Source organism: Sinocyclocheilus grahami, unplaced genomic scaffold (genome assembly GCF_001515645.1).
Source record: "Sinocyclocheilus grahami isolate Dianchi unplaced genomic scaffold, SAMN03320097.WGS_v1.1 scaffold1748.1, whole genome shotgun sequence".
NCBI lineage: Eukaryota > Metazoa > Chordata > Actinopteri > Cypriniformes > Cyprinidae > Sinocyclocheilus > Sinocyclocheilus grahami.
The window spans coordinates 42,240-57,853 of NW_015506927.1; the positions used below are offsets into that span (position 1 = coordinate 42,240).

Here is a 15,614-nt window from a genome sequence, read left to right on the forward strand (position 1 = left end):
CCTTGAATTTGATGCGAGCGGCTACTGGTAGCCAGTGTAACCTGATGAGGAGAGGAGTAACGTGAGCTTTTTTTTGGCTCATTGAAGACCACTCTCGCTGCTGCATTCTGGATCAGTTGCAGAGGCTTGATAGTGCATGCAGGAAGGCCTGCCAAGGGAGCATTACAATAGTCCAGTCTGGAGAGAACAAGAGCTTGGACAAGGAGTTGTGCAGTCTGCTCTGTTAGGAAGGGTCTAATCTTCCTAATGTTGTATAAGGAAAACCTGCAGGACCGGGCCTTTGTATCAATATGGTCTTTGAAGCTCAACTGATCATCCATCACAACTCCAAGGTTCCTGGCTCTCCTGGAAGGAGTTATGGTTGATGAACCCAGCTGTATAGAGAGGTTGTGATGAAGTTCTGGGTTGGCTGAGACCTTGAGCAGTTCTGTCTTAGCAAGGTTGAGCTGAAGGTGATGGTCCTTCATTCAGTCAGAAATCAGACAGGCTGCAATGCGACCAGCTACCGTCGGATCCTAATTATGACATGTAGATGGAGAAGAGAAGTGGTCCAAGCACTGAGCCTTGAGGAACCCCAATAGCAAGAAGTTGTGCCTTAGAAACCTCACCCCTCCAAGACACCCTGAAGGACCTACCTGAGAGGTAAGACTTGATCCACTGGAGTGCGGTTCCTGAGATGCCCATCTTCATGAGGGTGGACAGGAGGATTTGCTGGTTAACTGTGTCAAAAGCAGCAGACAGGTCCAGCAAGATGAGTACTGAGGATTTGGAAGCTGCTCTTGCCAGTCTCAGGGCTTCAGTAACCGAGAGCAGGGCAGTCTCAGTTGAGTGGCCGCTTTTGAAGCCAGATTGTTTTACAGGAGGTTGTTCTGTGCAAGAAACATAGAGAGTTGGTTGAACACAACTCGCTCAAGTGTCTTTGCAATGAATGGAAGAAGGGATACCTTCTAGGGGTAGTTTTCTAAAAGTGCTGGATTTAGAGAGGGTTTTTAAAGCAGTGGGCTTACCCGAGCCTGCTTAAATGCTGTGGGAAATGTACCAGTGTGAAGAGAGGTGTTGATAATGTGAGTAAGCGAAGGTATTACTGAAGAAGAAATGGCCTGAAGGAGGTGAGTGGGGATAGGATCAAGTGGACAAGTAATAGGATGATTGGAAAAGATAAGTTTGGAAATGTCCGTCTCCGAGAGCGGAGAGAAGGAGGAGAGAGAGTGTGTATTAGTCGTTACACACTAATACACACTCACACACACACTAATACATACATCAGTGGTGACCGTTCAAAAATGGGGAAAAAACTTTTCCCCAAAGTTTGCATGGCTGAAACTCAATAAGTATTGAAAATATCTTAGTATCTTTAATACTTATTAATATCTAAAATGATTCTGTTTCTTAACAAACTTTTCTTTTGGTATCGTAATTTTTAAGGCCCTGTATGGTTCAGTTCCAGAGATACTGGGATCTCAATGCGGCTCCATGTGCAAATTGTTGATTCCAAACATATGATGAAAAGGATAAAATAAGGATAAATGCACAAAATGAGTGTCAGCTGGTCAGAGGGACGTTCTGCAGGAACACATTCAGCAACATGTTACTGTCATTTATTTTTCTGTAAATGTAGAGACTCATTATTATAATCTCATTACATTAAATGTTCTTAAAACATAAAATTCAAAGTTTTAGTATTATTGCGCTCCATCATGCACACGCATCGTTAAGTCTTTTAAGTTTAAGAACAAACGCATTGATTTCAGTTCATTATATCTACACAGTGTCAAATCCGTTGGAAATGAATGTAAATAGAGTCTGAAGCTTGTCCTGACAGCGGTGAGGACGAAGCTCAAATCATAAATGAATCTAGATCCAAAAACGTAACAATATCTTTATTTATACAGCAACATGACACAGCTAAATTTAAGAGGGAATTCCACTAAATGCTTATAAACATGAGTTTTTGGGCTTACACTACTGCTGCTTCACGGAGGTAAACAAACTCTTCTTCTGCGGCGCTTGATTGCTTTATTCCTCTAGCGGTGTGGCCGCAGAACGTCGCACAGATGCAGACACGAGACAGCGAGGCCCGTGCTGTGCATTTACAATCAGAATCCGAGTCAGAACGAGCTTTACTGCCAGCTGTGTTTACACATATGAGGAATTTGATTTGGTGACAGAAGCTTCCACAGCACAAACAGATTCACAAACTCTTCTTATGCCGGGCCGTTCTGGTGCTCAGTGCTCTATAGTTCAGAGAGATGTGCTGGATGTGAGGGGTCCAGAGTGATGTTACCAGCTCTTTTGCTCACTCTGGATGAGTACAGTTCTTGGAGAGTGGGGAGGGTTGTGCCAGTGATTCGCTCAGCAGTCCGGACTATCCTCTGTGTAGTCTTCTGAGGTCTGGTTAGGTGGCTGAGCTGAAGCAGACAGTTATAGAAGTGCAGAGGACAGATTCAATGATGAGAGCAGGGTTGCTGGAGGTGTGAATAGACCAATTTGGAGTAGACGTCACAGCTGCGCGCGCATTGTGGTGGCAGAAAAACACTGGGAACGAGTGGAGGAAAACGGGTAAAATCCATGGAATAAGAATAAAAAGGTATTGTTGTGCCTTTAGATGTCAGAATCGGAATGGAAATACTTTTTATAGAATACTGACGTCAAAGACGCCATTTGAAGCTAAACGCAGACGTTTAAACGGACAGACTATGGATGAAACCTGCAATGATTACCCTACTTTTAAAGCATAAATTTGATTTAAACAATAGGTCTTCATAATATTCACATATGCTGTTCATAGGTGACATATTTTATTAGCCATACATTTACAGTATGAAATAGCCTACTATTTAACCCAATAACATTTATCTATTTTATCTCACAATTCTGACTTTTTTTCAGTTTAGCTCAACAATTGCAAGTTTGTTCATTCTGAGGGAAAAAAGCCAGAAGTGTGGGATTATAATGATGATGAATGATTATAATGAATGATTCTTATCAGAATTGTGAGATATAATCTCAGAACTGTGAGAAAAAAGTCAGAATTTTGAAATATAAACTCAAAATTAGCTTTTTTTTCCTTTTATTCCATGGTTTCCGTAGACTGCTACTTTAAAATGGGCATGTTCTGCCACCAGATAGGCTCCGCCCACAAAAAACATAATCACTGTTTGCAAACACTGACATTGGTCTACAGATCCACGGAGAGAAGGTCATAACGGGTGTTATAGAATACTGACGTCAAAGACGCCATTTGAAGCTAAACGCAGACGTTTAAACGGACAGACTATGGATGAAACCTGCAATGATTACCCTACTTTTAAAGCATAAATTTGATTTAAACAATAGGTCTTCATAATATTCACATATGCTGTTCATAGGTGACATATTTTATTAGCCATACATTTACAGTATGAAATAGCCTACTATTTAACCCAATAACATTTATCTATTTTATCTCACAATTCTGACTTTTTTTCAGTTTAGCTCAACAATTGCAAGTTTGTTCATTCTGAGGGAAAAAAGCCAGAAGTGTGGGATTATAATGATGATGAATGATTATAATGAATGATTCTTATCAGAATTGTGAGATATAATCTCAGAACTGTGAGAAAAAAGTCAGAATTTTGAAATATAAACTCAAAATTAGCTTTTTTTCCCTTTTATTCCATGGTTTCCGTAGACTGCTACTTTAAAATGGGCATGTTCTGCCACCAGATAGGCTCCGCCCACAAAAACATAATCACTGTTTGCAAACACTGACATTGGTCTACAGATCCACGGAGAGAAGGTCATAACGGGTGTGGGGTGTGAGACAGAGTTTTTCAAACCTGCAATAAAACTCATTCAAATCTCTGGCCAGTTGTTGATTCTCCACAGTGCTGGGGGACAGTGTCTTGTAGCTTGTGACGTCTTTCAGTCCTTTCCACACTGATGCATGGTCATTGGCTGAAAACTGGTTTCTCAGCTCTTCAGAGCAGTTCCTCTTAGCTGCTCAGTTTGTTTTTGGCCTGTTTATATAAGATTCTGTCCCCATTCCTGTAGGCATCCTCGTTGGCCTGATGGAGCTGTCTGAGTTTTGCAGTGAACCATGGTTTTCGTTGTTGTAAGTTAAATGAGTCCTGGTAGAAATGCACATATCTTCACAGAAACTAATGTATGATGTTACAGAATCCGTGAGCTCGTCCAGATCAGTGGCAGCAGCTTCAAAAACACTCCAATCAGTGCAGTCGAAGCAAGCTTGTAGATCCCGCTCTGCTTCATTAGTCCATCTTTTTACAGTCCTTAATACAGGTTTAGCTGATTTCATTTTCTGCCTGTAGGTCGGTATAAGATGAACCAAACAGTGATCAGAGAGCCCCAAAGCTGCTCGTGGGGCGGAGCGATATGAATTCGTTATTGTGGTGTAACAGTGATCCAATATATTACTGTCTCTGGTGGGACATGTGATGTGCTGTCTGTATTTTGGCAGATCACAGGAAAGATTTGCTTCATTAAAGTCTCTGAGAATGGTTATAAGAGAGTCTGGGTGTTGTTGCTCTGTGTCTGTGATCTTATCAGCCAGCTGTTGTAGCGCCGTGCTCACGTGTGCTTGCAATGGAATGTAAACACTCACGAGAATGAACGAGGAAAACTCCTGCGGCGAGTAGAATGGCTCACAGTTGATGAAGAACGCTTCTAGATCGGGACAGCACATCTTCTTTAACGCTGTTACATCTGTTGACACCTTTCATTGATGTAAAAGCATGTCCCACCGCCACGTGATTTTCCTGTTGATTCTGCGTAGCGGTCCGCTCTGAACAGCTGGAAGCCTGGCAGATGTAACCCGCTGTCCGGAATGCCTTCATTCAGCAAGGTTTCCGTCGTTACACCGAATTCTGTGACCTTAGTAGGCGCTGTAGTGAGGGTAGGTTTAGGAGTAGGTCAGATTAGCTCAATACAGCGCCTACTATGGTCACAGAATTCGGAGAAACACTGCTGCTCCGCCAACTACAATGTCCAGCAAAACATCAGAATAGTCAAAAACCAGTGAAATATTGGGTGGTGTGTACTGCCGAATGTTCAGCAATTTGTCCCTGGTGAAACTGATTGTGGGAATATAAAGCTAAAAACAGGACAAACTAGAAAAAACATTTAAAAACTGTGGAGCTCCACACCGAGGTGGCCATCCGCAGCCCCATCTTGTTCATACATATTTAGCTGAAGTTGTCACTCTGATGTACTATTTGGGCGGGCGTTCGATATGGATATGTACCGTGTGTGGTGTATCGTGGTTTTTCGGTTTAGTTCAGTTGCCTCCGTTGCCTCTTTGAAGGGATTGCCCTTGGTTTCACTATATTAGTAAGGACATTTTTGAATAGTGAAAACATACTGGACCTCACAAGCATAGACAGACCTGTATACTTCAACCACTATAGAGCCTGAAACACACACACACACATACACACACACACACATACAGCAGCGTTGAGTCCCAGACCGGCTCTGGTGAGAATCACGGCAAGAGACACGTTCCTCAGAGCCGCAGACCAGTTCTGATCAATATACACAGCGTCTGTGACGTACGGCACATTACGCAACACCACACCGGCCAGCAGCATCCCTGAAACACACACACACAATATATGTAATTTCACAGATACTGGATGCATGAGCGTGCATTCAAACAAAAAAAATCATAAAACGCATTCAGAGAAAGGGTTAGTTGTCTTAAATAACTACCGCTACTTTCGCACACATTCAGGGTTGTTTACCCAGTAGAGCTGGTACTGGAGGGGTTCTGGGTAATCTGACGACGCTGATGAGTTTTCCTCCACACACGGCCGACAGGAACAGAATCACCAGGCCGAAGAGGTTCTGACCCGGCAGACACGAGGGTCCCGTCACGGCCCAGACCACCCCGAACACCAGCAGCCCCAACAGAGCTGAAACACACACACACACACACACACACACACACACACTCACTCAAAACCACCTTCATCTCCAGAGAGGTTTCATAGTTCACTCCTGATTCTGTAGAGAACGTTTGAACAGACTGATCGTCGTCTTATAAAATATCTACTGAATCACTGTCATTATATGGACTGTAGAGTTGGAGGAGAACCAGCTCTCTGATGTCGCCTGGTTTCTCGCAAAGCTTTTTTCTCTCCATTATCCAGCATCAAGTGTATTTCATTCCTTGCCACAGCACACTATTATTCTATGATTACTTGAAATAAACCCCTCAGTTAAGCTGCTTAATTAATGATATAATCATAATTTTAACCCTTCCATTTATACGCATCATTTAACTATGCCTGTAATGCACATCACTAAGGGCTAGTAACTAGGCACCAAATTCTTATAAACAAATTATACAACTACAATAAGTATGTCCAACTTTACTCGCATGCATAAAGTATACTCATGTCATGCAACATAAACTATATGCTATATATCTCAAATGCTTGATTATATTGTTGCAAAATGTAACTATATTATCGTCCAGCTCTAATCTGATAAATGCGACTATAAGTCATAAAGATATTAAGATAGTATAAACATTAACATCATGTATTTCTGTAAAGCTGCTTTGAAACACTTGTACTGTGAAAAGAGCTATACAAATAAGTAAAGTTTTTTTGAAGAGAACAAATAACAGCGACACACCTTTAGTAATGACGGAGGCAGAAAAGCCATGTGGTTTGTAGCGGAGCAGTTGACCACAGTAATCTGATGGTTTGGACGCTGTTTTCTGACCTGAGAGAAACAATAGGTTACTGTTTGTAACCCCGGTTCTCTGAAACATTGAGTGGAGAGATGAGAAGAGCATCCGTGCCTGAGCTCTGCAGAAGCATCTAATTGCATCCAGTCTGGCTTGACAGACAGGAGCGTGTGATCAATGGCAGGTAAACCGAGCACATAAAGCCCCTGCACACACTACCTTTCCTCAGAGAGCATATTCGCTTCTCGTGCAGCAAGCGGGGCAACGCTGGTGGATCTGTTGAAATGTACATTATCTAAGACAGTGGTTCTCACCCTTTTTTTCCACCGGGCCGCACTACGGTCCAAGTGCAAGTCTCACGGGCTGCACGCATATCATTACATTCATTGAAATAAATAAATAATTCTACTCCCCATAAATAACACCCAATTGTGTGAACTTCGGCTCAAAAGGAGTAACAGTGCAATCATAGGCGGAGTTCACTTTAATGTGTGGGGGGGGGACACCCACTGGCAGATGAGCCACGAGCGCTTTTTATATGTTCTACAATTCATGTATTTATGTAACACATATTCTACATTAAAAAAATACATTTAGAATGAACAATAACTGCTGTACAAAGAGTAAAAAAAGAAAAACATACTTAATGCAGAAAAGCTGCCTCTTTTTCCGAACTGTGCAGATGACTTCTATCTTTCATCTCTTCTGATACATTTTCAGTCAAATCGTTTTCTGTGTGCTAGATCAGAGCTAGAGCCCTGCATTTCAGCCCGGGCCCGACGGGCCCCGACTTTTTTACACCCCTCGGGCTGGGCATCGGGACAATTTTCACGTCATAGTTCAGACGCGGGCAGGGCCTTGGGCCTGTTTTAGGCTTCTCCTTATTTTTATATTTTAGACATCCATCAATTAGTGATGAAAAAGATTGCCGTGCTGGTGGAAACAGCACGAGACCGTGCTGCCGTGACTGTCAAGAGCGGCTGGACGGTGTTTAGTGTCCAGCAGCAGTATGTATGGAGCGTGCCGTCAGCGCAGCTGAACAGTTCTGCGTTCAAATGCACGCAATAGGCTTAAGCTTGCCGCAAAGCACCGGCAAAAGTAATTACCATAAATGTGTCAGGGGGAAACAGTAAAGAGATATTTGAGTTATTTACTAATAAACTAGTGTTTTCTGAGTCAGTGTTGCAAGGATGAAGTTGCCGATCCTGACTCGCCATCTCCTCAGCCTTTAGAGAAGTGCATCTTTATGGATTATGATCATAATGAAAGAGTTTTTGTTTTTGGTTTGTTTTATTTCGTTAAGTAGTAATTTAAAGCTTTCTATAGATATATTTATCAGTAAGGGGGTCTGAATACTTTTCGTACCCACTGTATTACTCTTACCTTTATGAGCAAAAATTACGACATATCCACTGAAAAACAATGCAAGTGATCGCGCTGGCGTCTCCGTGTCCTGCAAAGCGCGCTTCAGCTTCCACTCTCCGCACAAACTATTGGATACAGCACATGTTTATCTAGGTTTAACGTTTAAACATTGTTATATGTTTGAACTGTTTTATATCTACAGATTTTATTTTAGTCAAGTTGTGATGATTTGAGAAGGCTAAATTGATCAAGCATATGCTCACTGTCTGCCGCTGGCCGCTTGGTCGTTACTTTAAATGCGTAACGATAATTAGGCTGTGTGAGTTCTGCTCATGTCTGAAAATAATATATGAAAAACAAACTTATTTTACATAAACATTAGGCTATAGCTTATATTTATTTAGTAAATTTTTTAATTAATGTAAAAACTAAAATGAATTGTGTTCAGCACGGTGGGCCGCATTTGAATTCGTGACGGGCCGTGGGCTGAGAACCACTGGTCTAAGATAATGAAAAATGCTGTAGAAGAACTGTTTGTTGATAGATCACAACAACTAACATGCTTAACCAATGTTAACAAATCAAACCTTATTTTAAAGTGTTTCCAGTGTATCTGTTTTTTGTGTGTGTGTGTGTGTGTGTGTGTGTGTCTTGTTGTGTGTGTGTTGTGTTGGTTACTCACAGGTTTCTGTTTGTTCTGCTGTAAGTCTTTCCTCACCCATTTCTTCCGATGTCTGTAAGTGAACTTTGACACACACACACACACACACACACACACTGTTTAATCATTAAAGCATGTTGATTCCTTCAGTTATACTTCATAACATCATAATTCTCAATGTTATCTATCTTGTTGATAAACAAGATTTTGAATCTCTCTTAACGCTTTGTTTCAGAAGATAATGAAAAAAAGGAAAAAGAAAAAAAAAAGAAAAAACAAAAATGTTTTCATGAATGTAGTTTATCAAGTAAAAATAGAAAAAAACATAAAAACAGCACACAAAAAAAACAACAACACAAAGACAGCTGCACAGTACATATGAACTTATCACAATACAATAAAAAAATAAAAATCACACAAGAAATGCCAGAGCGTAAGACGATGGCTGATTTCCTAAGTGTTTAAAGCATGTATAGCTATAGGAATAAAAAAGGGTTCAGTTACTAATTATTAGGTAACTCAACTCTCTAAAGTGGGGTTCCTCAAACGCTGTCCTGCAGATTTCAGCTCAAATTCTGATCAAACACACCTAAACAAGCTAATCAAGCTCTCCAGAAGGACTGGACCATTACAGACAGGTGAGTTTGATCAGGGTTTGAGCTGAACTCTGCAGGACTAGATCTGAAGAAGCCTGATCTAAAGTTTACAAACCCTAACCCGATTCTTAACCCCAACAGAATCATTCATTCATCCGCACAAACTATTGGATACAGCACATGTTTATCTAGGTTTAACGTTTAAACATTGTTATATGTTTGAACTGTTTTATATCTACAGATTTTATTTTAGTCAAGTTGTGATGATTTGAGAAGGCTAAATTGATCAAGCATATGCTCACTGTCTGCCGCTGGCCGCTTGGTCGTTACTTTAAATGCGTAACGATAATTAGGCTGTGTGAGTTCTGCTCATGTCTGAAAATAATATATGAAAAACTAAATTATTTTACATAAAAACATTAGGCTATAGCTTATATTTATTTAGTAAATTTTTTAATTAATGTAAAAACTAAAATGAATTGTGTTCAGCACGGTGGGCCGCATTTGAATTCGTGACGGGCCGTGGGCTGAGAACCACTGGTCTAAGATAATGAAAAATGCTGTAGAAGAACTGTTTGTTGATAGATCACAACAACTAACATGCTTAACCAATGTTAACAAATCAAACCTTATTTTAAAGTGTTTCCAGTGTATCTGTTTTTTGTGTGTGTGTGTGTGTGTGTGTGTGTGTCTTGTTGTGTGTGTGTTGTGTTGGTTACTCACAGGTTTCTGTTTGTTCTGCTGTAAGTCTTTCCTCACCCATTTCTTCCGATGTCTGTAAGTGAACTTTGACACACACACACACACACACACACACACTGTTTAATCATTAAAGCATGTTGATTCCTTCAGTTATACTTCATAACATCATAATTCTCAATGTTATCTATCTTGTTGATAAACAAGATTTTGAATCTCTCTTAACGCTTTGTTTCAGAAGATAATGAAAAAAAGGAAAAAGAAAAAAAAAAGAAAAAACAAAAATGTTTTCATGAATGTAGTTTATCAAGTAAAAATAGAAAAAAACATAAAAACAGCACACAAAAAAAACAACAACACAAAGACAGCTGCACAGTACATATGAACTTACACTGTTTAATCATTAAAGCATGTTGATTCCTTCAGTTATACTTCATAACATCATAATTCTCAATGTTATCTATCTTGTTGATAAACAAGATTTTGAATCTCTCTTAACGCTTTGTTTCAGAAGATAATGAAAAAAAGGAAAAAGAAAAAAAAACAAAAAAACAAAAATGTTTTCATGAATGTAGTTTAAGTAAAAATAGAAAAAAACATAAAAACAGCACACAAAAAAAACAACAACACAAAGACAGCTGCACAGTACATATGAACTTATCACAATACAATAAAAAAATAAAAATCACACAAGAAATGCCAGAGCGTAAGACGATGGCTGATTTCCTAAGTGTTTAAAGCATGTATAGCTATAGGAATAAAAAAGGGTTCAGTTACTAATTATTAGGTAACTCAACTCTCTAAAGTGGGGTTCCTCAAACGCTGTCCTGCAGATTTCAGCTCAAATTCTGATCAAACACACCTAAACAAGCTAATCAAGCTCTCCAGAAGGACTGGACCATTACAGACAGGTGAGTTTGATCAGGGTTTGAGCTGAACTCTGCAGGACTAGATCTGAAGAAGCCTGATCTAAAGTTTACAAACCCTAACCCGATTCTTAACCCCAACAGAATCATTCATTCATTCATTCATTCATTCATCTGGTAAATCTGCAGCTGTTTCTCAGGATCACAAACTCACTGGTGACTTCATTCACTTCACTGGAAAACTGTACTAACTAGTACTGCTAACATGAACTAAACACCTGCTGCGGACTGTTCAGAGCCCAGCTAACAAAAACATGTTCTAAGAATACAAAACACAAGTTATGAAAACATCATCTCTGAACGGACTCTGAACATTCTGAAACTAGAACTGTTCAAAAACCATCCGATGAATGTCAGTTACAAGGCTTCAGAAAAATGAATGACGTATAAATAATATTTTTGTGCTAACGTTTGAAAACATTATTAAAGACCAAATAACTTTGAACATTCCTTTATTAATGCTACTGTAAGAATGTTTGTTCAAAACTTTGAGAGAACCAGATTAAAGGTTAATGGTACGGTTAACTTTAGGCTCTTAAACTGATACACTGACAGTAACTAAACATCATAACTTTAAATAACAATATAGTGACCTTTAACACTTCGTGTCATAGCAATGCACTTAACCTTACCCGAACACACACAAAATGAGTTGTTGGGTGGTTTTGTCAGGCTTCTGGAGGCAAATCTGTCCTCAAAATATGATAAAAAGGAACACATCAACAATAACAGCAATTTACTGCTCAGATGGACAACACAAATAAAACAAAAAGAAAATGAATGAGCCTCACCTGCTGAAAGCTCTGAGAGAAGCAGCGACTGATTCACACACACACACACACACACACACACACACACACACACACACACACACACACACACACAGAACTCACACACACACACACACACACACACACACACACACACACACACACACACACAGACATGAGTCTCTCACACACACACACCGACACCAGTCACTCACACACACACACACACACACACACACACACACACACACACGAGTCTCACAGCACATGATGTGTGTGAATCAGTGTGTGTTCATCACATGAGCTCTGCTCATCACAGCAGCATCTGATGAACCTTCAGTCACTGAGCTGAAGATGTGTGTGCAACGTCACACATCACTCACACTATTTGTTTTATAGTACTGATGTTTACATCTGTTTATTCCTGTTTATAGTCCAGCTGTCTGTGCCACGAGTGTGATGAATGACATGTGCGGAGCCGCCGGTGCCCATGTGTGTGTGAACATCACCAGACCTGCAAACCACTTCCATTTATAGTCACCGGCCTGCCAGGGTGTGTGTGAGAGTGTGTGAGACAGTGTGTGTGTGTGTGTGTGTAATGACATTCTGTCTTAGTGTCTTTTCACCATCATGAATATCTCTCGTTCACACACACACACACACACACACACACATACACACACACACTCACTTGAATCAGATTGAAGCAGAATAGTAATAAATAACGACAAGAGTTTGATTCATGTTGCAAATGCTTAGAAATGTTCTGTTACCGTGTTGACTGCAATGACTCATGTCACACACACACACACACACACACAGTTATTGTCGTCTGTGCAGCATCTGGTGTGTTAGCAAAGCGTGTGTCATCTGGAAAATCACCACAAGATTAATCTGCTGCATTTTAGTTTGACTTTCCTGATCAGAGACAAACGACACACACATGAAAGAATCAGTGAAGCAGTGAAAATCAAATGACATTCTGTCTTAGTGTCTTTTCACCATCATGAATATCTCTCGTTCACACACACACACACACACACACACACACACACTCACTTGAATCAGATTGAAGCAGAATAGTAATAAATAACGACAAGAGTTTGATTCATGTTGCAAATGCTTAGAAATGTTCTGTTACCGTGTTGACTGCAATGACTCATGTCACACACACACACACACACACTGTTATTGTCGTCTGTGCAGCATCTGGTGTGTTAGCAAAGCGTGTGTCATCTGGAAAATCACCACAAGATTAATCTGCTGCATTTTAGTTTGACTTTCCTGATCAGAGACAAACGACACACACATGAAAGAATCAGTGAAGCAGTGAAAATCAGTTCTCCTGCAAATCTACCAACAGAAACATTGTTTTTATATTTACCTTTTGGATAGCTAGTGAATACAGATCTGCACGCACACACACACACACACACAGTAATAGAGTTACAAACACTACTGTTATTAACAACAGAGCCAGTGACACATGGGTGAAGCACAACACTTTATTCTTATCATTATACTGCTGGTTATGGATATACGGCGGATGACACAAACCTACAAAAACAACATGCAACAGGACTCAGGGGTGTATGATTGGTGGTTCAGACAATATGCATGACATCTTACTATGTGAGCCCGACCAATTAAACGAACTGAGTCCCAATTCAGAGGCTGCATCCTTCAAAGGCCGCGAAAGTCAAACCCAGTGCAGTTAAACTAATAGGATTGCTCTTGTCAGACTCAGCTAGCAACAGCGACAGCTGCCACTGAGAAGCAACTGGACTGAAAACAAAACAGGGTTCACTACTTGTTTAATTATGCTCACCTTTGTCCACTTATCTGCATAATAAAGTATAAATAATCAATAAAATTGCATCTTAGTAAGACATTACAGCAACATTTTTTTTCTAACTTTAGATATTTGATTAAGTTGAAACCCAATACTTGCACTTAAAGGTGCTGTATGTAACTTTTTTGACTGTACTAAAGCATAAAAATATCATAAAATGTAAGGAAACGTGCTAAGTTCACATACTTGTTTCTCTGAAAAACAATGCTACAGGCAGGTATTCTACTTTGAAATGAGCCAGTTATTCTACTGTGTGACTCCGCCCACTGCCTAATAGTACCCAATAGTATTTCAATAGCCCAGGTTGCCAGTTGGTGGAAAACAGAGCGTATTGCAGCCACAGAAGTGAGCAAATGAACTGGGTCAGAGATTGTAGATTCTACCCAAACTAAAAAGCCTCGGCATCCATCTAAAAAGCTCTATGAGCAGAGGAATATTAAAACGCGATAAATCAACTCATCAAATTACAGGGTAAGGCTCGTCGCCTTCCTTTTCGCTCGTTCCTGTTACGTATCCTCAATCTGAAAACCTGTATGAGCGGCGAGTCTCAGGAGAAGGGGGCATTTTAACTGCTAGCTGCAATATTACATAGTACACCTTTAAAAGCCTAAAAAATGGCCGCACAATGAATCTTGGGATAGTCTGTGCTGTGAAGGACCCATCTGATATATCCTTCATGGTCCAGAAACACCACATCTGATGCATTCAGTCTTAAAATGCAGCCTCTGAATTGGCACACAGCTACAGAATGAGAGGACGTGTGCAGCTGTGTGCTCAATATTAGCGAAGAACTCGAAATGTGATCACCTGTCATCTGAATTACGGTGTCTGAAAATACAACGTACATGCAGTTACTTCACTGGATTCTGAATCTGTAGCAGCGTTACAGCCCGTTACAACTCAACCCTAATCCTAACCTTGTTAACTCTACTCTAACACTTTACTTTGATGGTCACTCTGTTGACTATATGTAACTTTGAAAGTACATGTCCACTTATTCTACTAACCCTAACTTAACAGTCTACTAATACTCTAATGAGAGTTAGTTGACATGTAGTTGTCGAAGTTAATTATAGTTGTCTAAAGGGGACTATCAAATAAAGTTGAACTGTCCTAACATCAGCAGGCAGAGCGGTGTGTGTCCTCCAAGTGTTCAGTTTCATATGTGTGGCGGGTTATTTTATATATGAGCTGAAGTACACATAATAGCTGGTGAAGGTGAAGCTGTCCTGAAGTTTCTGCGCCGCTGTCGGCTCTCAGCCCAGTGTTCTGTGGCGGCTCTCAGCTGAGCTCCTGATCGCCGGTGCTCACGGGGTTGCCGTGGAGACCCCCGTTGAGCAAGGGCCGTGCGGAGGGCCGTGATTGGCCCATGAGGCTGCTGCGGCGGCTTGTGCTGGAGTTCTTGCGTCTGCTGGGGTTAGCGTGAGCGTCGGGGCAGGACTCCACACGCGTGACCGTGAACAGGCTGCTCTGGCGGTTCTGCTGGAAACGGGTGCTCTGGAGCTCCAGCTCGTCACTGTCCGACATGTGAATGAAGGGACACCAGCGAAACACCCGCTTGAAGCCTGCGCGGAACCTGCGGCAGAAACGCGAGCGAGATAAAACAGCTGGGGAACAGCACTTGACATTACATTTACCTCATGAAGGCCATTTAGTGTTAAAGGGTTAGTTCATCCAAAAATTAAAATTAGCCCATAAATTACTCGCCCTCAAGTCATGGTGTATATGACTTTCTTCTTTCAGACGAATCCAGTCGGAGTTATATAAAAAATGTTGTGTTTAATGCTGTTTAATGCCACTCAGCGGGTGTTGCATGCATCAGTCCAAAAGAAGTTAAATAAAAAGCGCCCATCCTTAAAAAAAGTGTCTCACACGGCTCCGGGGGGTGAACAAAGGCCTCCTGCAGCGAATCTATGCATTTTTGTAAGAAAAATATCTATATTCAAAACGTAATAATCACATTAATGTAGCTTGCGCTCACAGTTGTACACAGAAGCAGCTCCGGGCGGATGACGTATGAGTTCAGCGCTGCACATGCGCCGGTGAGTCTC

General features: G+C 40.8%; 2 protein-coding genes across 2 annotated transcripts in view; both read right to left on the minus strand.

Annotated features, from left to right (window-relative positions):
- The window catches only part of LOC107572414 (mitochondrial sodium/hydrogen exchanger 9B2-like), an 11,978-nt gene extending 2,679 nt beyond the window's left edge, over positions 1-9,299 (minus strand). Inside the window, exons 1-5 of the mRNA XM_016258846.1 lie at positions 9,245-9,299; positions 8,742-8,804; positions 6,640-6,729; positions 5,742-5,912; positions 5,448-5,590 (exon numbers count right to left, since the gene is read on the minus strand). Of these exons, the coding sequence (XP_016114332.1) occupies positions 5,448-5,590; positions 5,742-5,912; positions 6,640-6,729; positions 8,742-8,781 (444 nt within the window). The 5' untranslated portion in view covers positions 8,782-8,804; positions 9,245-9,299. The remainder of the gene's footprint in view (positions 1-5,447; positions 5,591-5,741; positions 5,913-6,639; positions 6,730-8,741; positions 8,805-9,244) is intronic.
- Positions 9,300-13,831: 4,532 nt separating this feature from the next.
- The window catches only part of LOC107572415 (neuromedin-K receptor-like), a 4,917-nt gene continuing 3,134 nt past the window's right edge, over positions 13,832-15,614 (minus strand). Inside the window, exon 2 of the mRNA XM_016258847.1 lies at positions 13,832-15,139. Coding sequence (XP_016114333.1) covers positions 14,845-15,139 — 295 coding nt within the window. The 3' untranslated portion in view covers positions 13,832-14,844. The remainder of the gene's footprint in view (positions 15,140-15,614) is intronic.